The sequence below is a fragment of the Hermetia illucens genome, chromosome 3 (genome assembly GCF_905115235.1).
Source record: "Hermetia illucens chromosome 3, iHerIll2.2.curated.20191125, whole genome shotgun sequence".
Classification (NCBI taxonomy): Eukaryota; Metazoa; Arthropoda; class Insecta; order Diptera; family Stratiomyidae; genus Hermetia; species Hermetia illucens.
The window spans coordinates 14755625-14779464 of record NC_051851.1 but is presented as its reverse complement, the minus strand read 5'-3'; the positions used below and the strand labels follow the sequence as shown (position 1 = coordinate 14779464).

The 23840-nt window shown below is 40.0% G+C and overlaps 1 protein-coding gene across 2 annotated transcripts in view; it reads right to left on the bottom strand.

The window, feature by feature from the left end:
- Window positions 1–582: 582 nt before the first annotated feature.
- The window catches only part of LOC119651113 (transcription initiation factor TFIID subunit 1), a 29218-nt gene continuing 5960 nt past the window's right edge, over window positions 583–23840 (bottom strand). The window contains exons 6-26 of one of the 2 annotated variants that reach the window (XM_038054486.1): window positions 23399–23698; window positions 23218–23337; window positions 22984–23159; window positions 22719–22926; window positions 22496–22665; window positions 22333–22441; window positions 21530–21796; window positions 21113–21457; window positions 20730–21002; window positions 20560–20669; window positions 15887–15998; window positions 14808–15824; window positions 14276–14701; window positions 13936–14211; window positions 10284–10446; window positions 10083–10225; window positions 9730–10027; window positions 8032–8127; window positions 1545–1682; window positions 1364–1447; window positions 583–988 (exon numbers count right to left, since the gene is read on the bottom strand). In XM_038054486.1, coding sequence (XP_037910414.1) covers window positions 666–988; window positions 1364–1447; window positions 1545–1682; window positions 8032–8127; window positions 9730–10027; window positions 10083–10225; window positions 10284–10446; window positions 13936–14211; window positions 14276–14701; window positions 14808–15824; window positions 15887–15998; window positions 20560–20669; window positions 20730–21002; window positions 21113–21457; window positions 21530–21796; window positions 22333–22441; window positions 22496–22665; window positions 22719–22926; window positions 22984–23159; window positions 23218–23337; window positions 23399–23698 — 5154 coding nt within the window. In that variant the 3' untranslated portion in view covers window positions 583–665. The remainder of the gene's footprint in view (window positions 989–1363; window positions 1448–1544; window positions 1683–8031; window positions 8128–9729; window positions 10028–10082; window positions 10226–10283; window positions 10447–13935; window positions 14212–14275; window positions 14702–14807; window positions 15825–15886; window positions 15999–20559; window positions 20670–20729; window positions 21003–21112; window positions 21458–21529; window positions 21797–22332; window positions 22442–22495; window positions 22666–22718; window positions 22927–22983; window positions 23160–23217; window positions 23338–23398; window positions 23699–23840) is intronic. The other variant, XM_038054487.1, reaches the window with a different exon arrangement.

Here is a 23840-nt window from a genome sequence, read left to right as displayed (position 1 = left end):
ACAAGAAAATACTTTAGCGACATTTTCAGCTCGCTGCTCGTTAAGCATAATGAATAAGAGAGATATTTTTTCCGCTGTCTTGAGGAAGAGGTTAGCTTGTGTTGAGTATTCGGTTGAAAATGAATATACACAGCATGAAGCTGTGCCTGGCTCAACCAACTTACTGACTTCAAACAGTGGGGATATTGGCGTCGATTTGTGCGATGTGTGCTTGTAGCTAGATCCTGAATTTGTCCATCTTCATCACATTGTCGGATTCCAGAAAACGAAATCGGGGTTCTTGCTCCATCGTCCTTTAAACCCCAAATTTCGGTAAGCATCGAGCCGGCGAAGCATCGAGAGTTTAAAGCCAGTATTTGGCCTCTAGCGCTTAAGAAGAAGTAACACGCCGCATATGAGGAAGCCGAGATCTATTATAATTTGTTACCTATTTAAATTTATCGGCCGAATAATTGTGTCTCAAATACCGGTCTCCAAATTTATTGATGTAAACATATAACTTTTATAGGACGGTTGATTTGGAAAGTTTTCTAGTTCGGTAATGAAAAAATTACGAGTGAATCCAAAGATAAAAACTAGGAGTGTCTTCTTACTAAATATTTTTATTTATTATATCTCTGAATATAAACATAATATACGTAAAAAAGAATATTGTTTTACCCCTCTTAAAACCAAAGACCACCGTCATCATTATCTCCATCGTTTTCATTCTTATCTGCCTCCATGACAAACTTATTTTCTTCTTCATCACTATCTGATATTGCGAGATCATCATGAATGGCATGTCTGCCAATTTGATCACCCATTGGCTGCTCATCCAATAAAGTATTTGCAACTGGCTGTGAATAATCGATACTAGTTGATTTCATTTCTGGATCAAGCATATCACTCGATATAGTTGGTGGAGCTGGCTGGAATTCATCCTTGGGCTTCGACATGCCAAGGAAATCTGATGGATCGTAATTCGGGTCGACATCATTCGATTCGTCTGAATTGAAATGCGGAAGATAGATTAAAATGTGTTTTCATTTTTACTACAAAGTATGGACGAACAAAAGAAGAGAGGGGGAGGGGCACAATATCATGAAAAAGTGAAAGTTTAGGCATAAATACAATTGAAATACACGTATCTGCTCCTTATTCTATTATCTCTTTTACTACTCTACTAAATGTGAGCTAAATTTTTATTTCCAGTTATTTTGAAGAATAAAAATATAGATTTCGACAAAGTAGTAAAGAAAAAATTCATTCTCACAAGTTAACTTTAAATTTGGCAATTAGAGAGGGAATAAGGAGAGGTTTATTGTGTTTTTGCCTTCGCTTCCATACAATATACAGTATTAACAAGTCATTTTTAAAAAACCTTGTGGTTGTGTATAAAATCCTACTCCACTTAATTGAACCATGGCTTCCGCTGCCTGTTGGCTATCATCCTCGCCATGGGGTCCTTATTGTGTATTTTGCGAAAGTGGTGAAGAAACAGAGTTTTGTTTTCTTTTGTTTCTATTTCTTGTAAACTAATTTCAAAATGATAATTCAAGTACCTGCTTGTGATGGTCCCGCCACTTCAGAAGTTGCACCTCTTGATAATCCTTCGCCTTGGTCTAATGTAGCCGCAACACTTTCATCATTTTCACTTATGACCTCTTCAAATTCCTCGTCATCCGTTGAGAACTGAAGATCTAATTATTTATAAGCGTTTATATAAGATTTATTTACCATTTAATAGCAGAAAATTAAACTGACTAAATACTTTGCACTACTCTTCCCAAATGCATTAAAAAGAACGATTTCTTATTAACTCATTTAATAAAATTATTAAAAATAAAGATCTATGATTATGGGAAAATAAAATCTTTAAAAGCGTTTCGTTATGCATAACAGTGGGGAATAAACCGAAGTTAGTTCCGCAATTGGCATATCTTTGTTAAGACTACCCAATTTCAATTATTACAGAGACATTTATAAAAATTGATGTAGGCAATTATTTTAGTTCCAACTAGGTGGATACATGCATATTTTTTGTAAATATATGTTCTGATTTTCGCACGAAAATCATATGTTCTATTAGTAGTAATAGTCAATAAAGATACATGTAGTGAACGTATTCTGTTAGTGAGGTTACCACCGCTCAGTCACTAAACAATATCACGAGTAAAACGAAACAGTTCAATGAGCAAACACTGGAAGTGTTTAGTTTAGAGAAAAGATTAGAATGATATTATGAACTATCATTTTTAAATATGTTTTTAGAAATTACTAGGAGAAGAATTAAATAGTAATATCCAGTAAGTAGTTTATTAATACATTAAGGATGAAACTCCCTTAAGTAGGGGGCAAATAATCAATGCGGCTCTTGTTTTTGAATCATCATAAAATACTACAAAAGTTCATATCTAGGAATAGTGAACCAAAACTTAACCTAAAGCCTAATCCTTAAGAAGGAAGCATAAAAAATGAAATCATGGAGACGATAATTCTGAGTCATATCGTGTCAACGTGACCAGTTCAGTGTTAAGCCGGCCAGAGAAGTAAAAGAAGACAAGCGACACTCCGGACGACCGTATACCAAAAAGAAGTCCTTGCGTGACCCTATCATATCGAACTACTTCTCCAGAACTCCGGTGCTCTAAGGTGGCGAGGAGGAAGGGGGAGCAGCAACCCTGGCGGCCGAATCAAAACCAAGTGGTCAAGGAGAACCTCTACGTGATGGCACTGGGAAACGTTGTACTCACTTTGACCAGCAGGTTGTGATCCAGTAAGCAAATGCTCGTAGACCTAATTAGGGCCCCCGAGTTCAGACAAGGGAATGGGGATAGTCCTCTGAATTCGTATGTCTCACGAAAATTCCTGGGGTATGTGTTCTCAGCCCCGGGTATTAGCGGGTGGTTACGTCCAAGCGGAAAAGTGTGGAATTGCCCCTACAGTTTGTTTGCCGTACTTCTTAGTTCGTTGGAGATTTGGATCGGTCTTGCATTTACTCATACTCAGCCATGCACTCAGTATAGACTGGTACCGTTGTTGCTTATCAAAGTTGAATTTCGATTGTTGTCACAAAATCAATCCCTGGTTTAAGAAGATCGTGGGGTTAGATCTAAATGACGAGTTTTCACGTAAAGTCACCAGGACCCTTATTATTATTATTCTGTTAAGGGAAAGTCGCACCGCGTCCTTGAAGAACTATTGTGCCCCTTTTACTGGTTACAGTGTACCTGTTGATCATAGTATCTCAAGCAGGCCTGTAACCGTTAGGAACTTTAGTATGTTCCCCACTTCAGATGTTTCAGCTTTGCATCTGGTATTAAGTGTTCTCCCAGATGTATCGACCTACTTTGCACAAGTGCCGGACACTGTCCCAGGACGTGCATAGAGGTTTCGTCCTCCTCCTCACAAAACCTGCAGGCAGTGTCCGTAGATATCCCTAGCTTCCCTCGGTGATAGTTCAGCCGACAATGACCAGTGAGAATTCCCACTATGATTCGGAGGTTCTTTTTGGTGAGGTTTAAGTAATCCTTTGTACGCATGGGTTCGTATCCTCCAATAAGCACTCTGGACTACTCCATCTCTGGTAGGCCCGCCCAATATAGTTCCCTCAACCGTTTCTCTTCGTTTCTTAGATTCATAGCCATGAAACCATTTCCGATTTCACAGAAGGGTTCTGGCCCGTGTAAAGGCATCCCTGCTCTCTTCTTGGCTAGTTCATCCGCTGCCTCATTGCCTTCCAACCCAGCATGGCCTGGAACCCAAAGTATCCAGATCTTGTTGGACGAGCCGAGTGTATTCAGTCTCTCAAGGCATTCCCATACCAGTTTAGAGTTCACCTGGTTGGACCTAAGTGCCTTGATCGCTGCTTGACTATCGGTGAGAATAGCTATGTTCTGCCCCCTGTAGTTCCTTTGCAGATTAAAGGAGGCACATTTGTCTATGGCGTAAATTTTCGCCTGGAATATGCTAGTGTACCTGCCCATTTGCTCAAAGTACATTTTCCTTGGACCAATGACACCGGCACCCACTCCCTCTGCTGTGAGGGATCCGTCAGTGTACCAAGTAATCAGTTGCTGGTTTAAGCCGTATGTCGCAGCCACGCTCTCCCAGTTTGCCTTGTTACTCCAACGTGTTTCAAACTTCTTATCGAAGTGAAACCTCGTTGTCATGTTGTCCCTCGGTATCAGTAATTCGGGATACCGCCTAGAAAGGATATCAATCTTCCTTCGATTTAGGCAGCTCCCCCCTCACTCATACTACCGGCCATCCTGAATATTGATCTCCTTGCCTGCATCTGTATGTGCAGATGGAGAGGGGTTAATCCCAGAAGGACCTCCAGGGATGCCGTTGGGCATGTCCTCATTGTCCCACTGATACACACGCAAGCCAGCCTTTGGAGCTTATGTAATTCCCTGGATTGTGTGCTGAGTTGGATTCTTTCTGCCCAGATTACCGCTCCATAGGTAATCATTGGCCTTACTATTGCAGTATATATCCAAAGTAGTATCTTCGGGCTGCAACCCCATTTTTTTCCTGCTATGGATCTGCAAGTCATCAGAGCCCTCGTGGCTTTTCGACAAGTGTTTCCGACATGTGTCTTCCAGAGTAATTTTTGGTCTAGCGTGATTCCCAAATATTTGACCTCTGTTTCTCGTTTCACCTCCATATCATGTAATGTTATGGCTTTCAGGTTATCCAGCTTACGCCTCCTAGTGAATGGTACTATGGTGGTTTTGGTTGGGTTGATCCGCAGTCCCACCTTCCTGCACCAGGCACTAGTAACCCTTAATCCAGTTTGGATTCTATCACATAGGGTGTCTTCATATTTGCCCCTACAGATTAGAACAATGTCGTCCGCGTAGCCCTGGACTTGTATTCCAGTATTAGTTAACACGTCCAGGAGTTCATCCAATACCATACTCCACAGCAGCGGCGATATTACTCCACCCTGTGGACAGCCTTGAGTGGTGTTCATGATAATAGAATTTGTACCTGTTTGTACTTCTATTTGTCTGCTTTCTAGCATTTTGCCCATCCAGAGTGCCAGGGTGTTTCCCACTCCATTGCGGCTCAAGGCATCCTGTATCTCTGTGTGCGATGTGGACCCTTAACTCCACACACAATAAAATCCATCATTGGCGTTCATCTGGACAAAATGGGATGGTTGTCAAAATCCACAACAATTGTGTAAAATGAGTTCACAGAATTTTGTAAAGGAGAAAAAAATCACCACTTTTCCGACTATAGAGCGTCACCGTATAAATTCAAGCGAAGTGCCTTGGATCGGATACTGTCAAAGGGTAGTATAGGTTCCAGGGTCTGGACGGATAACACAACGATGAACCCGGCAACGGAATAACGATTTACGCATTTTCTCATGGAACGTGCACTCCCTGTATAGAAATGGAGCTGCTGAGCAGTTAGCCGATACCCTGTCCCAATATAGGGCTGATGTAACAGCGTACATCAGATGCGTTCGACGGGGTCCGGTTTCTTGGAGAAGAGTCGCTACACCATATATTATAGTGGCCACCCAGTAAACCATGTGCTCGGAGTAGGTTTCTTAGTCAGCCAAAAAATAAAACCTGCTATTATCGGCTTTGAAAACATAAGCGAACGGCTATGTACTCTGCGTTTGCGAGGCAAATTTAGAAATTCAAGCCTCATTAACGTTCACGCCCTTATAGAGGAGATTGCAGAGTCGGAGAAGGATATCTTCTACAAGGCAGTAGAACGAACTCCCGAAGCCTGTCCCAGATATAATATCAAAATCAAACTTGGGGATTTTAATAGCCAAGTAGGGAAGAAGCCCGTATTCAGGCGATACGTTGGCTCCCATAGCTTACTCGAAAATACAAATGATAACGGACTGCGGATCATTCAATTAGCAGTGTCACACGAAATGATTGTTGGAAGTACCTGGTTTGCGCGGAAAGCGGTACACAAACATCCGCGGGCCTCTCAAGACGGGACCACTTTCAACCAAATTGACCACGTGTTAATCGAACGCCGCCACCTCTCAGCCTTGATGAATGTCAGAACATATAGGGGGCCAATATAGACTCGGATCACTATTTCGTTGGCATGGTGCTCCGAGCTCGAATAACAACACCACCCAGAATCCTCTCTGACAATCAGGTGAGACTTAATACTGAAGTCATCTACAACATAGCCCTCAGGAACACCTATAAGGGGGAAATGGATGCCGCAATAACCGCAGCTAACAGATGTCCTGGAGATGAAGCATCAACAAATGATCTTCACAACCACTTGAAGAACGTTATCATAAATATGGCCACAAACATACTTGGCCCCAGCCGCAAAAAGAGTCGGAACGGCTGGTTTGACGATGAATGTAAGCTAGCAATGGAACGGAAGAATGCTGCATACCGAGTAATGTTGCATTCTCAAAGAACGCGCCAACTGATGATGACGGACAAATACTGCCCCCACCAAATATAGAAGAAACAGTTCGTTCAATTCATCGGCTTAAAAATCATAAGTCGCCAGGAGCCGATGAAATTACAGCCGAATTAGTTAAATATGGAGGCGACCAACTACATCAAGCGGTTCATCAACTGATGTTTAACGTATGGAACAGCGAATCAATGCCTGACGACTGGCAATGAAGCATCATTTGTCTCATTCATAAAAAGGAGGATATCACGCAGTGCAGGAATTAAAGAGCTACAAGACTAACTAGGCTGACCATTGGGCAGGGTCAGCCAGTGCGAGGCCAGATAAAAGCAGCAGGATCACTCTCGAGACCATCCATCATCAATAACGGTCTAAGACAAGGGGATGCCCTATCATAAGTCGTCTTTAACCTGACCCTGGAGAAAGTGATTCGCGATGCCGATGTAAATGCGAGAGGCGCCATCCTCTTCAAGTCCATCCAACTACTGGCCTACGTTGACGATACTGACATCATGGGAAGAACAACCCGAGATGTAGAGTCTACCTTCATACAGATCGAGCAGGCGGCGTGAGATCTTGGGATGCACATTAATGAAGTCAAGACGAAGTACATGGTGGCGCCAAAACCAAAACCTAAAGAACGAACAACATCTAATCCCACTGTTCGAACGAAAACAATGAAGATAGGAGACTACAACTTTGAGACTGTTGAAAATTTATCTAGGGTTGAAAATCATCACCGATAACAGCTATGACTTTGAAATCCGCGCACGGTTATTGACTGCCAACAGAGCCTATTTCAGCTTACAAAAACTGTTTCGCTCGAAACGCCTCACCATGGGGTCAAAACTCTTACTGTACAGGACTATGATCTTGCCAGTCTTTAGGTATTCCTCGGAGGCTTGGGTTCTTAGCAAGAAGAATTGCGAACTCTTGGCCGCGTTCAAGAGAAGAATCCTCAGAAGAATTTTTGGTCCCCTAAATGAGGATGGACGATTCCATAGCCTACATAACGACGAAATCTGTGAACGATACCAGCGATGGCGTAGGACGCTAAATAGCTTTTAGGGATATGAATTGAATTGGTGGACTTCGGCGCGGGGTGTCTGGAGTTTCTTATTAAGGCAGATCTAGACCGGATATCGGTTGTTGCGCCGTTGATGATGATGATGATGAAAAACATGGCAATATAATGACATTTTCGAAATATTCATGATTACATACAATTTGATCTGCTGAAAATCTTGACACGAAAAACAGAAATTCTTTTATCATTCAATATTAGTATGACGTGAAAAATGTGAAAATATTGTTAAAATATGTAGTCGTTATTTTCATCTGCTTGATTTAACAAATAGTAAATGTTCAACACGACGTGCAGAGAAAACTTCAAAAGCACATGAAAAACTAAAAATTGCACAGAAAAAGCACATCACAGCACACACAATGGAGTGCCAAAAATTATATGATTGAAGAACGCCAATAAAAATCTCTAAAAGATATTGAAACAAAGGAAATCATAAAAAAAATAGAACGACAAAAAAGTGAATGCATAAAAAACCCAAATGTAAACATTATCTACTGAGCGTTTTCATTTGAAATAATTTTACAATATAATTCTGTCCTTACCTTCCTCCAGGAAAGAATTTTGCGTGTTACTAAGATTTGAGGCTAGGCTGTCCTTTCTGGGACGACCACGACCACGCTTCATGCTCCATACCTTGACTAGAAATAAAGTTCAAATACCCTGCGCTAAGTACATTGTAGCAGAGATGGGCAATATTCAAAAATTTAAATAACATTTTTACACTGGTTTTGCCATGATAATATTCGAATTAGGCAGATGTGTCCACAGGATACCTCAAATTATCCGCGGAATTCCATTGCATTCCGATTCTTTTTTGAGTTTAGAATAAAGAACGATAATTCTCAGGAAAGGAAGGAAGGAAAGTACCTTATTTTGAACACTAAGAAGGGTGCCACTTTTGGAGCAATGTACATGCTGTCTAGTGCTTAAGGGGTAACCATAACATGCTGGTTAGGTTTCAGTCTTCTTATTGACGTTTTTATATTACTTTGCTTAATTTTAATGAAAAATGACAAGGTAGTGAGATTTTGCGGTTTGCGTGGCACAACCTTTTGGATAACGGATTGGGCACAGCCAATGCCGGAACGAATCGAAATTCAGGGTAAGGAGGATTTATTTTGTGGAGTTGTATGTCACTTTTTGAGTCGTTAATTGCTCCGTTTCTTAACTGATTACAATGCTTACTGGAAACGGTTAAACATTGATCCAGTTTAAATTACATAGTTTCGTTTCTCAAAATAGTCGCGTATGAGTTTGCTGCACTCAAACTGCACGTGTTTTTCCCTTTGACTTATTCAAGGGCCGGAAACAATTGTCAATTTTATTCAGAATATTTGTACCAATTATTGAAACCCGGGTATATGTTTTTTTTTTCAATAAATAAGATTTTTCTGCTATCCTAGATGAATCAGAAGTCAATTCTCAATTAAAGCCCATCTCTGCAAACAGAAGATAAAAAGTTCGTGCAGTGTTCAAACTATCACCCACATATCGTTCGTCAAGTCGATCTATTGGGAACACAATATTTTCATTTTCCGTACCGATTGAAACTTAGAGAAATACATTTAATAAAGAATACAGCATAAATCGCATGGCAATGAGAAATGTGCGCGAGAATTTTACATGAACATATGAACAATGATTAGGTGAGCTCATTAATTGAATTGAGGTGAATGATGTGGAGTTAATTAAATGCGGTAACTACGAATGTAAAAAAAATGGAAAGTTGGTGATTGCATGTACCAATAGTCTCATTTCAAAATTCAGTCTTATATTGATAATACTACACTATCTTAGCCCTTCGCCATATTATAAAATAGATAAAATTTTATGTTCCCGATGATATGATGCTGTATTTGTTTGTAAACGGAACCTAATAGGAAAGCAACTTTTTAAAGTGAGATTAAATACAATTCCGTTAAATTAATCGGTTGCTATATACATATATATACATTAAGGTTTGAAAGACAATAAGAATTATTCAAAATAGGTGCTGATTTAATCACTTGCTCGTGGTGCCTATGTAATTATTTCGACATATTTATATTTTTCTCTAGGCGGACATTGGCTATGAAATTTTCTCATAGCTAAATTTTCCCTACGAACAATTTTTATCGAATATAAAAATATATTAAACCAAATATCTCACCAAAAAGTTGCTTAATTCTACTGAACATCTATTCTCCTGTATATCTTTATAAAAACTCTCCTGAAAACTAAATACAATGCATCTCGCTTACCTTCTTCCACAGGATAACGTCGTTTACGAGGTCTACCACGGCCACGTTTCACTTCTGGCATTGGTGGTATTATAGGTGGACCTAGGGTCGCTTTCTGAGAAGTTTGAGATGCTGCCGAAGGCGGACGCTCATTCTCTACATCAACAAATTCATTTTCTGGAGTCGATGCTCGACTTGTTCTCGATGTTTCAAAATCTTGCTCGTCATGATCCCAAGTAACGTCTAGATCAACATCTGCCCTTGCTCGCTCTTGTACTCGACTTATATTTTGTTCCAATTGAGCACAATGATCGGCAAACTATGTAAATGAATATCAGATTAGAAGTCATTCAGAGAGAAACGAGTTTTTCTACCTCAGCTAGAGCACTTTTGGCTTCATGTAATAGAACCTTGGCGTTTTGTGTGAAATTGGACTCAGCACCGTTGTATTGTTCACAGTTTGTTGCAATTAACTCAATATCTGCTAGGAATTCAGCTCGAGAGTGATATTTATGTGCTATCAAATTAGAAATGTTTTAAGTCAGAATTTAACTTAAACCTTCGTGTGATGTTACCTGCTACTTTTTTCGTGATGGTATCTAAGTCGATTGGTTTTTTTATTATTGTGTAGTAATCCTTCACTTGCTTCTTATTCACTGGTTTCAAAAATGGCCAGCTCTCATGCATTGTTTTCAATTTATTGTTCAAAAGTTTCTTAAATATAAATGATAATGCAACCTGTAAAATAGAGAAAAATATTCTTAACATTAACCCGTTTGTTAAGGAGTAAATTGATAGTCATATCCAGAGATGCTTCGAAAATTGCAACCCATTACGGCCTGTAGGATGATCGACGTATTAACGAACGTCTCAAATCTAAAATTTACCGCAATGTCGTCCGTCCTGTCACCCTCTATGGTTCTGAGTGTTGGCCAACTATAAAAGACAATGAACGGCGTCTTGCGGTAATGGAGACAAAGAAGTTGCGTTGAACTAGTGGCGTGACACGGTTTGATCACATCCGAAATGAGGGTATCCGCGATCGTTATGGGGTTGCACCGATCGTGGAAAAATTGCAAGAGAGGCGTCTTCCATGGTATGGGCACGTAATTCGTGCAAATGGGAATTCACTTGTCAAGATTGGTCTGAACATCAAAGTCGATGCTAAACGACCAAAAAGCCGGCCGAAACAACGGTGGCTTGATACGCTGGATGGGGATTAAAAACATCGAGATTGCACCCAGATCAAGCATTCAGCAGAGCCAAATGGCGAAACCGATCACGACGAGCCGACCCCGCTTGTGAACGGGACAAAGGCTGAAGAAAAAGAAGAAGAACCCTGTGTGAAGCATAGCGGGTCGACCACATCTACGTGCCATCCTTGTTGCTTTCTGGCAATATGTGTGTGTGTTTGAGGTGGGGGAGAGGCAACGCCTCTGAGCACTCAAACCTTAGTGGTTCATTATACTCGATTCCCCGTCTAACGAAATATCCCGGATTCGTTTATGTATCGCAGGATTTCCGTTAGTGGATGTGATGCCACCCGCTGCAGTTGGAGCACATCAGCACCAACAATCTGATGTCTGATGCGTCCATAGGCGGGGCACTCACATAGAAAATGTTCCGCGGATTCCGCTTCCTCATTACAGGATGGGTATCATCTTGGATATTTCCTATTCTGAACATATGCCCAGCTGCAAGTCTTCCTGGTTTTCGACAGGATAAACTTTGCAGTATGTCTGTTTGGTCTCTCTAGCAGCATTAAGGCTTCGCCACCTGTCATTATGGGAAGGTTGTTTCCAGTTCTTGATAGCAGCATTAAGCAATGCTACTGACACTCCAATTGCTAGTTCCGATCGGGCATGGGGAAAGTTGAAGCCTCTTTTGCTAAAGCATCCGAGATTTCATTTCCCTCTACACCACAATGACCAGGTACCCAGAGTAAATCCACCGTATTGAATCTAGAAATAGAGTTCAATCGGTTTCTACATTCTTGAACGATGTTTTGAGTGATCAAAGTATTACTCAACGCCCTTAATGCAGCTTGACTGTCGCTACAGATTGCGATGCGCCTGCCCTTCAACCGCTCGTCAAACTGCCAGATTGCCGCCCTTAGGATTGCATGCACTTCAGCCTGAAAGACCGTGTATTGTCCCAAAGGAAAAGCCCACTTCTAGACTTATAGGTAGACTCCTGCTCCAGAACCATTTTCTATTTTTGAGCCATCGGTATAGAAGACGTCAGTATACCCTGACACGCATTTTTCTGGTACGCCCCAGTTTTCTCTTCGTTTCAAGATAACATCATATCTTCTACCAAACAGATGTATGGGGATTTGAACATTGGAAGGCATTGCGAAAACTAGATTCAGTGCTCCCAACGACTCTTCCAATGCTCTGTGCCCCCCACGTCCATTCTTTCTCCATAGATCTAATCGAATTAGTCTATGAGATGCTATCACTGCAGTGCTCTGAATAAACAAATCCAAGGGCTGCAAATTGAGTATTGCATTCAGAGCTGCGCCGGATGCCGTGCTCATGGCACCGGTGATACCCAGACAAACAGTTTCTGACAATGTCCTGATTATTTCCGAAGATTGTTCGAGAAGATCGCATTCTCCGTAGACTGATCTATCTACGGCACGTAACTCTAGGCTGACGCTCTCTCTAATCATCATGATATATTGGATTTCATTCTTTTCTTATTCTTCATCGATTGCCATATATCGCAACTCAACTTTGGTTACGTAAAGCCTTCAATCAGTTTTTCGTCCACATGACTATAGATAGATGCACATTTTCATTGCTATTCTGTTTAACTTTCTTATTGATCTGTCGCGGCGACTACAGGGAACTGTAGAACACCGTAACATTACCCTTTCCCGATTGTTGATGACCAACTCTCGATTATAGAATAAGAGAAAGCGTTGTATTTGATTTTTATTGCAGAAGACATCCCAAAGACAATCGTAGCGGAAGTTTTTTGGACTTTTGAGTTCATTCGATCCTTTCTGGGAAAATGTAACGCGGTGCAATTTCTCCAGCAAACCACCACACACATCAGTTCCAAGGAACACGAATAATAACTTCATTGGCTTTTGATATCCTCCACACTACCAAGTACCGAATGACCGTGGAAAAGTGCTTTATCGGAAAATATCAGGTAATACGCCTGGGGTATTGTGTTTCCTTTGGCGGCTTTATGCCTTTGCCGTACAGGGTCAAAGCTATTATGAGACCCGCTTACTTTCACTATTGTCGTTGTATGGAACGGTTCAATTGCTACATATGAAACATTCCAAACGCAGCCAACGTGTTGCCCCTACTCAGCGCCTAAAAAAAATGGGATCAATTGAATCCCCAAAGTAGACACTGCCTTTTTCCGCAACATAATGGTTATTTTCGGAGCAAATACTAGCACCTTTCTTAGATCTGACGTGACATTATTTCTATGTACCAGTACTTTAGATAATACCATCGGTGATACTTTCTGATAACGAGAAACACTCGCGAAACATCGCCTACTATGCTTTGTACGTGGCAATGAAAAATTGAATAGGATCCTTCACTATATATGCAGATCACAAGCCTTCCATTATCGTACATTTCAACATTTGAAAAAGATCTTATCTAGACAGGCAGACAGATTGACTTTTTTTTTACAATTTAACATATAGCAACTTCACTCCCGAATAGCGTAAGCATTTTAATCAAAGTCCGCGCCTCTACGCATCCTCCAAAGTGCTATGATCTATGCAATTTCACTATCCTATCTGCATACCGCCTTCATCGAGCTATCGCAATCAAATTTACTAGCTGCTCAGAACCAATTCCAACCAACCAAGGCCCTCACCGATAGGTTGATCAGCTCATGCCAGATTCCTATAACTATCATGACAAACCAGGGTATCCATTTCGAATCCGACCTGTTCTTAAAATTAACCGTGAGGTGACCAGTATACGTACTACCTTCTACTACAGTCAAACCGACGCAAAACAGCTCTCTCGTGGAATTTGAGAACATTCTGGCCCAACTTGCTGTCTCTGGTAATTTTTGGCATCAACTCCACTTTAAGGGCGACTTTCAAGCACTTACAGCGAATTTCGGCACGAAATTCTAGGCTCACATATATTCGAATATTGAAATAAAGGTAATCAATTAAATGATAGACGACCCTTGCAAATTCTAAAAGTAACAAAGTCTAGGATAACAAAAAATGCACAATACCTGATCATCGTCATCCAATAATGGATTTATTGCCTTCTCTAGCCGCATGAGACGATCTTCCTTTTCAGCTAATCGTTCCACGCATTTTTGAAGCATCCTCTGAGCAGCTGACGTGAATGAGCTTTTTGCTCCATTGTAGACCGTAGAGTTCTCAACTATTTGATTAACATCAGCCAAAAACTCTTCACGACTCTGATATTTCTTCTGTCGTAAATTTTCTCGAATTGTTTGTAAATCCATTGGCCTTGTGACAATTCGATAGTAATCTGGCACTTTCTGTAAAAATATTAGAAAGTTTTTATGATACCATATGTCTTTCGTCCTGAAACTAATAAATCACCTTTGCATTGACTGGAAACATGAATGGCTGAACATCCTGCATATCCCGCAATTCATTCAAAATCTGTTCTAAAATAGAAGACAGTACAACTACTGGATCTGTGCGACGACGATTTGCTGTCTTATTGTGACGCTTAAGGTAATCACAATGCACATCCATTCCAATTCTTCGCTTCTTCCGACCTACAGCATCTTTAGGTACTTTTAATAGTAATGTTCGCCGTTTAACATCTTCATGGCGTTTTAGGAGTTTGCCACTAAGCTTAACTTTCGTTCCGTCGACATTCACTAGGTCTTCATCATCGCAGTTCAATTCCTTCTCGATTTCCTCTTCTTGTTCTTCAGTTAAAGCAACATTAACAGAAGGTGATGGTCCCGGGGTTCCAGTGTACAGAGGACAAGCTTTGTTGGTACGCATGTGACCGACCTGCGCGTGAAAGAAGGAAGTATGAATGCAGAGTTCATGAACAAATGTCTTTCGGATAATAAACGATACACGGGTAATAGTAATAAGATATATTTCTAATAAATACCTGTCCGCAAGCACCACATTTCAGTTTCAGATCTGGTTTTAATTTCATCTTCCTTCGTGAAGGACTGACATCTTTACTAGTAGAGGGTGTTCCAGGAGTACCTGGTGTATGAGAAGAGCTACTTTTCGGGTCTCCCAAGCTGGTTGGCGGTCCACCAGGTGTTAATTGTTGATTTTTCTGCATTTGTGCCAACATATCGCGTTCTTGATTGCGCTTGATTCGTCTCAATTGTTCTTGAATACGCCGTTTCTCACGTTTCATCTCCTCCTTCTGTTGCTCATCGAGCGTCGCGAATTGCCGAATGAACGCTTCATCCTTTGTTGTGCGTATTTTCACGTACGCATCTATAACTGGTTGTCGACGAACAATTTCTACACGAGTGTATTCTCGACCTTCGGCATTTTTAAATGTTCTTGTTATTTTTAGTATTCTACCTTGATTTTGATTTTGTATATTGCTTGCTGCTTGTGCTTCCTCCTCTTTCTTTTGCTTGAGATTTTTCGACGATGCAGAGTGGCCACCTTCACGTTCTTCCATCATTTTTTTCAACAGTTCTTGCCTTTCCTGTTCTTCTCGCTCTAGCTCTAATTGTGTTGATGTTTTTTTATTTGCTAACATGTTTTCAAGATTTTTTCCCAGTTCTTCCAGATCAGATTCTTCTGATGCAGAGGATTCATCCTCATCTGTTGAAAGTACTTCTGAGCTAGCAAGAACTCGATTTTGTAAATCGAAAATTCGTTGGCATTCTTCTTTGTAACGTTCTTGATGTTCAGCTATGGAGAAACGGTTGCCACGGGAGAATTTATCCATTCCCTGTTCACCAGCTTTTGCCTTTTCTGTGGACAGTGTTCGGACAACGTCAATAACTTCCCACCGCGAAAGTTTCTTGATTTCTTCTTCTGGAACTTTGAATTTGCGAAGTAACTCCTTTGCTTTGTTCAGAGGCAAACGTCGCAAATCCGCGTCTGTACCTGTTACTGTTCGTTTTGGTTCCTTTTCTTGCTCTTCTTTCGTTTGCTATATTCGTTGTAAAAAAATTGCGTCATTATTGAGATTTCCTTCATTCTTACGCTACTCACTGTTGGTTTATTAGGAACGCGAACATATGAGAACCCTTCACCACAGCCCGTTGGATCTGCAGGGCCGGTCAATTGTAGTAAACATTTTCCTCGCATGGCTTGGATGTATGCCCTGAGTGAGGGAAGAATTATTTTGAATGTTACCTTCTAACATGTGTATAAAGTAGAGATATAAGTCGCATATATTTAGCAATACTAATAATTACATAATATTAATGTTATGAAGTGGTTCCCGAAATATCGGTATTTGCAACCTAATAAATATCACTAGCGATAGAAAAAAGTCTTAATTATTTCAAATAATTTAATCGCTAGAAACATCGCGAAATTACACTTAAAAATGTTTAATTATTTCGATCCTCATTTAACCCAATTATCTACCTTTCCTCGATTTAATTCTCTTCTGACGATGTGGATCTTGATTTTGGATCTATAAGAAGGACTATTTAGATAACATCAACCTAGGGATAATCTTTTATATCTGGGAACAGAATTTTCTATACAGTGGAGAACTTGTTCGATGCCACAATCCCCTAAGACCGCGACTACTGTGGTAAGAGTAAGGAGGGGGAGGGGTAAGAATCCCGCTGGCTCAGATTTTCAGAGATAGCCCGTAGCATTCACGAAAGAAAGCGGTTCACACTATAAGTAGAGATCTTTCTGAGGTTCTCAAAATTTTTTACCTAATGTCCGCAGTCTAGTCTTTAGCTAGGGCTGGACAATCGCATGGAAGTGCCTGAGAGTTTTTCCTTCTTCCTTGCAGCTTCGGCAGTGCGAACTGTAAGGTATGTCGGGTCTGGCTGCGTGGTGCAACCGCCATTTCCTGGGAGGCCCTAGGACTCGGCTACGATGTGTGTAGCCGAGAAAACTTTCCCATCAAGTCAGCCATCTTTAATCCATCGATGAAGAATACTCTGTCATAGTCTTTCAAAACGTTATCGGTCTTCCACTCTGCCCTGGTTGAAAAGTCCACACCAAAATTCTCCGTGAAGTTTGGCTTGCGTGTGGCGTATTCCGTAGGATGTTACCATGGCCGTAGGGCTATCCATCATTCGGACCAATTAAAGAAAAGAGATAAAATAAAACCCTTACTGAGAATTGTATTTTCGTAGGCAAATCAAGCTAAATATAAATATAATGACATCGAAAACTTAAAAAAGGAACTATAAAGAGCGTTCACTCTTTGTGGCATGGATTCGACCAGAAACATATATTCAGATGATTTCTTTTTTCGAATTTTTCGAGAAAACGTTCAATCAAGTGTTTTTTGCTCGAAATGTTCGCGATCGTCGACGTAATCCCACAAGTTCTCAATAATATTGCAATCCGGGGATTACAGAGGGGTTTCGCCTACCTTCATACAATTGAAGAATAGCCAAAGACGTGTTGGCTGGCTTTATGGCTTTATGTTTCGGTGTTTTTTAAGGTTTTGTGTAAAACAAAACCTTGTTAAAATCGGCTTATTCTCTGTCTGCCTGTCCGTCACATGCATTTTTCTCGGAGACGGTTATAACGATTGATACCAAATTTGGTGGTAAGGTGAGTTACATACTTTTACGTCGAATTTAAGGGGGTAATCCCCATACATGCAAAAGGAGGATGTATATTTTTTTTTATCAAATATAGTCATGTGGGGTATCAAATGAAAGGTCTCGATTAGTACTTTCCGAAGCCGGTATTAGTTTTGACATTTTTTGGAAATGTAGGAAGCGCGGGGGGTTGAAAGTGATCATTTCTTTAACGGACCCATTCTCAGAATATACCCAACCGAAAAATCTGAAAAAAATCAAGAGGCTGCCACTATATGGTGTCTAGGCTCTGAAAAATCCTGCATATTGATATCTGTTCAAATAAAGTTAATAATAGTACATTACTATAATTTTTAGTAATTGGCGGGAAAACCTCCCTTAAGTTCATCGTAGAATCACGAAATTTTGCAAGCAATGTTGACTGAAGCATGATCCTACCAAATTTGGTGAAAACCGCACTATTACTAACAAAGTTATAATAGTTCAAAGTTGTCACTTCTTTGCAAATTCAAGACTATGAATGTCAAGATCACTTGAAAATGGATATTTTCACAGAATATATGCATATATTACGTGTTACGTACTAATGCGGCAAATGCACACTCAAATCTCTTCACAAAAGAAATACACAAAACCTGAAGCGTCTAGCTTCCGATTTCCCGGCTTGTTTTTAAATATAACTAATATTTCCATCCATATTCCCCTCCACGAATACCAAATTACCAACGGCGTCGGTTTCGGTACAGCTCCACTTCATAACATCTTTATCGCCGTGTTTTACTGTGCTTTTCCGATTTTTCGGGTATAGTTTTGTGCTAGGCTGTCTTCACGCTTTTGCCGGTAAAAAGTACATCACCCCAAATAGTTTGATTTTCAGAAAAGTAGTTCTGTGTAAACTCAAATCGCTTTATTTGTTTCAAGTTTAAGTTCGGGCAATACGTGCTTTTTTTTTAATTTAATTAATTTTTAATTGCACGCTAAATGTTCTGCCACCACAACCCAAAATCTATCAAACAAAATTCTTTGAAATTTTCAGGACTTATCCAGAACATATTTCTACGGTCCGCAAACTAGGATTCGGTGGTTTTTTTTATTCATTAAAGAAACCTTAAAAAACACCACAAAAAAAGTTTAACATGCGCCACAAATTTAGCTTTTAATATTTTTTGTTATTCCTAGTTTGCGGACTGTAGTTAAGTTTGCACGTTAAAATGCCGTTTACTTTTTTTCTTGAAGATGATCGCAGCGCCCTCTAGCGAGGCAGCAGAAAAACACCTTTTTTTGGAGATGGGTGTATAAATTGCTCTGTATTCCAATAATCAACTATCCTATCGGGCCGGAAAAATTATCACACATGCTCAAGATATTAATAAATATATGGTGAAAAATTTGAATTTGTATCTTTATCCAGTTCTTCATAAAAAAGTTCTAAAAAAAGCGAAAAAACGGCCTTCACATGGGATGACACCCTTAAGACCATGATTGCTGTGATGAGAGGAAGAGGGGAAGAGTCCAGTGGACTCAGATCTATAGAGCCAGCCCGTAGTAATTACGAAGAAAAACAACTCTCCGACCCTGTAAATAGAGATCTAAGTCCTCAGAGAGGTTAACATCTCCTATGACCAGGAACCTTGACGAGAGTGACTTTGAGCGTGCTGTCCAGCCTGTTCAGCGCGTTTTTGCATTACCACAGCATCCTAGAGGATGTTGCCATATTTGTACAAAGACTTTATGGTTGTCGGTCAGAATGACTATGTTACGCTTGGGGTCCTGATGCTGCCCCAAAAAACGATAGGTTTCCAGTATCGTTAATACTTCCGTTTGGAGAACACTGGCGACTTCTTGGAGATCGTACGACGCGGTTACTACCCGCACCAACTCAATCTTCTTTAATTCGTTGGTAAAGAATACTGCGCCACAGCCTTACAATACGTGACCGATCTTTCATTTTGCCCTGGTTGAAAAGGCCACAGCAAAAACCCTCGTGAAGTTCGGCTTTCATGTGGTGTAGTCCGTATGAGATGCCCAGGGTTCCGAGGTATTTCGTCTAGGAAGTTACTTGGGCCGTAGGGCTTCACTGCCCAACATACGGAATTAAAGAAAAGAGATAAAGTCAAACCATCACTGAGAGCGAATTACAGAAGAAACTGTATTCTCTTGGCAATATTAAGGTCCAGACAGAGCTAAATTCATAATAATGACATCGAATACTCAAACCTAACTAGTATATACTTCGTATGAATCTTAAGCTTCATATTTGTAGCATGGATTCGACCAGACGCTGGACATATTCGGCTGAATTTTTGTTCCAGTTCTTCGAGAAATCGTAGGTTTTTTGCTCGAAATAGGACGTTTGCGATGGTCGACCTAATCTCACAGGTTCCCATTAATATTGCAATCCAGGGTTTACGGAGGGGTTTCATCTACTTTCATACAATTGAACAATAACAAAATCATTATGATACATTTTGAATGTTTGAGAAATATCCAATTTCCATCCATATTTCCCTCCACGAATACCAAATTACCCAGAGCCTCCGTTCCGGAACAGCCCCACCTCATAACACCTTCATCGCCGTGGTTTACTGTGATTTTCCGATTTTTCGGGTCCAGTTTTGTGTAAGGTTTTCTCTACGCTTTTATTTTTTCGCTCTGGAGAACGCTTTAATGCGAGACTTGCCGGGAAAAATTACATCACTCCAAATAGAATCAAAGCTAAAACTGCCGGTTTGTGTGAGTTTGTGCAAAACAGATTATCTAAGTAAAATTGGGGATTGCACTGTCCTGAACATATATGCGTTCACGAAATTTTTGCTGCTTCTAGATTTCAATTTGCCAACGAAATTAGGAGTTAGTGTAATTTGCTCTCAGTCAGGGTTTTCTTTTTTTTTTGTTTTTCGTTAATTTTCTTTCAGTTATGGCAATCTGGGTGTATGTCCTTGTAAAAAAACCATAACTCTTTTTACTTCTATCATGTATATCTGTCGACGGTTCCACGTTTCAATTTTGCTCATTGTATGTCTACGAGCTAACTGAAGGTGGGAAGCATATTTCAAGGGTAAATCATATTACGTTAGTTATTCACGAATACATTTGGCGTTTAAAAGGACTTGGGATAGGGTTAGTTTTCTATAAAGTTATTACCTTGTTGTGTTCCATGGTGCTACCTTAACTTCATCATCCATTTTCAGTTGCATTTCCTCATCGTCGTCTTCTTGTTGTGCGAAGATGAATTTTTCGCCGTATCCAGCATCCTGCACACAATTTCAAAAATTTTGTAAAACAAATTATTCATATGGAATTCAGAGTCAAACCTTTAATCTTTGTTCTGCAGCGATCATACTGAAGAAAGCGCAGCACTGTTCCGGGGAGACCATAGCTCGAATTTCTTCTTCAGATGGCAATCGGAATTCCGGCTTAATAACCCACCAGTTCGAGTCCATTCCCGTTCTCTTGAAGTCGGCACATTGTTTCAAACGCTTTCGGATACTACTTTCCGAATGTGCCGGAAAAGCTTTTTTAATATCATCCATTTTTATTCTTCGCGGATTATCACGACTTTTCCAGAACAATCGATAGATAAACACCTGCGAGGTTTTTAAATTTTATGAATTGCGCTTGATATTCATATTTCATCAAGTTTTAAAATTCCCTATGTTATGGTCTATGTTTACAAAACCATCTGATGCCAACATACCTGTAGAAAGTCACGTGCGAAGTTATTTGCCCTTTTTGAATTTGGACCAGGAACTTCATAGAGCGGGCATTCTTGTCCAACTGTAAACAGGGCGTTAAATTCTCTGATAAAGTAGTTGTTACGAGTTCGGATTAATAAGAAATCTGATGACTGAATGTTGTGTGGATAGATGGGTGCCCGATACATATTATTTTCTAATGCCTGTATGCATTGTCCAGGATGTAGAATTCCCAAAAATGGACTTGTATGAGCATAAGCGGTTTCACCATATTTAAACTCAGGTGGACCAGAATCCTTAGCCGCCTTCCGTTTGTAGTAGTTTTTGATTTTTGAACACATTCCGACCTGTGAGAAGATACCAGACCAAAATAACTTCATTTATTCCTGCCCGCGCAATAAAATAGTCAGTTCACAAACCTGGTTCATTAATGGAGGATGTTCTTCGCAAAATTCGCATAGGATGATATCACCATCTTTACCGGACAAGTCTTCTGGGTTGCGCATGAAGAACACATCCCCACCACCAGACGCGATCCTTTCCAGTTCTCTTTGTTTAGCTTTTCTTGAAATATTTTTCGCTAGCGGTAGTACTGGATGCGGTGTCGGTTGAGCCAAAGGGCCGTGCGAATATTTTTTCATTGGAGGACGATGGAAAAGTCTGAGTTTCATTGGTCCCATGTGCGTCTGATAGATTGTAAAAATAATATAATTTAAATATAACTTATGTTCACTTGGCCATTTGGAGTCTATCATTGGGCATTATCGGTGACATGATTGGTCAATGAAAGTTACAGTGCGAAATCTTCTAAAATTGAATCGCGTTTTTATTAAAATGTTGAAGAGAACCTTTCCTTACAATTTCTGTGAATATTTTTTTCGGTTTATGTTAATATTATGATAAGGTTTCCCTGCATCCTCAGTTTAACGCGGTTCATTACTCAGTCACCAGCACACCAATGACTTCAATTGCTATTCAGAGTTAATAGTTTACAAAAATCCAAGGAAAAATTTGAAAAAATAGGATTATATGAAAAATATTTTTAAAGTCATCTTTTCCTGAATAAATTCTGAGCAAATATAAGGCGATAAAGAATTAATTCCAATTGTTAAATGAGCATTGGCGTTGTCATTGATAACACTCTAATTCAAAATTATCTCAAAAAAATCGATGGTCCTATAAACAGTATCTTTTTGCAAATAACACAGCCGCTCTAACTTACCGGGATAAATGGTGCACGCAACTCTACCACTGGCGTTGAGTGTTGTATAAGATTTCCACCACCAACTTTCATTCGGAGCGTAGTTTCAGACGACTTCGCTTGATAGAACCTAAAATGAATTGGATCAGATTTATTGGTACTTTACAGTTCATTTCCACCATACACATCATTTGAAATATTGAACGGATCACGATCTGGACTTTTCGGCGGCGGTGGGGGAGTATCTTCGGCTAAAACATTGATCACTCCAGCTTTTCCTAAGAGAATTTTTGATTTTTTCACGTGAGGATGGGGAATTTTCACTTTTGGCGGAGGTCCAGTATTCTTATTAACCTAGATGAAAAGTTCGTTATTGTTACTCGGTTGAGGAATATAGCTCAACATACTTTTGACGGATCTATATCATCTGGGATACCCAATATTATGTTCTCATCATTGGGATCGAGAGTTAAGACTTTAGGGCGTGGAACTTTAACCATTGATTCAGCATCCCAAATTATCTCGTCTTCCCACTTACTGTAAATCAGTTCTTCATTTTCAACTGGGAAAATACTATACCAAGTGTCATCGTGTTCCTCTTGTTTGGGTATGTTCCTAAAGAAATAATTCCAAATTATATAGAAAAGCACTAAAGAGAAAATCCGACTTTACATTTGATTTTTCGACATTTTTCCTGGCAAGGGGGGATTTGGTAATGCATTTTTAGATCCAGGAGTATTTGTTATTGGCATCCCCTTACCCGGTTGACTGAAAGCTCCTGCTGTTCGGGAACCACTTGATGGTAACCATCCGGCTGCGTTTGTTTTCGAATTGAGCTTTTGCATTACCTAAAAGTCACACAAAAATGACATTTTCAGTTTTGCATCTTTTCTTTTAATTTCTCACCTTGGCTTTAATATCGTTTCCATCCCATACTACATCATCTTCCCAATGAAGCTGCGACACCATAAGATACGCATCATCCGGAATTTGTTCGCCATTTATCACGATTTCTTCGGCAGGTTGCTATAGAATTACAAATGTAATTTTTCACCGTTTTCTACATCAAAATATCGCCTCTACTCACATTTTTCTCCTTAAATTTGAAGCCGTAATTGAACCCCTCACCAGACTCAGGAACATCTAGCATATCGTACCAGATTTGTGCCGGACCGAAACGCCAGTCTGCAACTTTAGGCTTATTATCATTATTGTCTCCATTCTCTGGTTCTTTTTGCTGTTCTTCATCCGTTACGTTACTAAGAAGCTTTTCTTCGTCGTCGGACCGACAAAGTTCTTTTGGGGGATCCGGTCCATAATTGAATACGTACCCTTTTGATCTGCGCGGTTCTTCTGAATCGCTAGGCGAATCGGAACCGGTATTTCCCTATCAGGAGATAAACAAATAATAAGTGAGTCATTGTAAATTGAATTTAATTTCCGTCTAAATATATTTCCGTGGTGTTTCCAATTCGATAGTGTTTTAATTAGGATCGCGATACTAACAATCGAACGAATCGTAAAAAGTG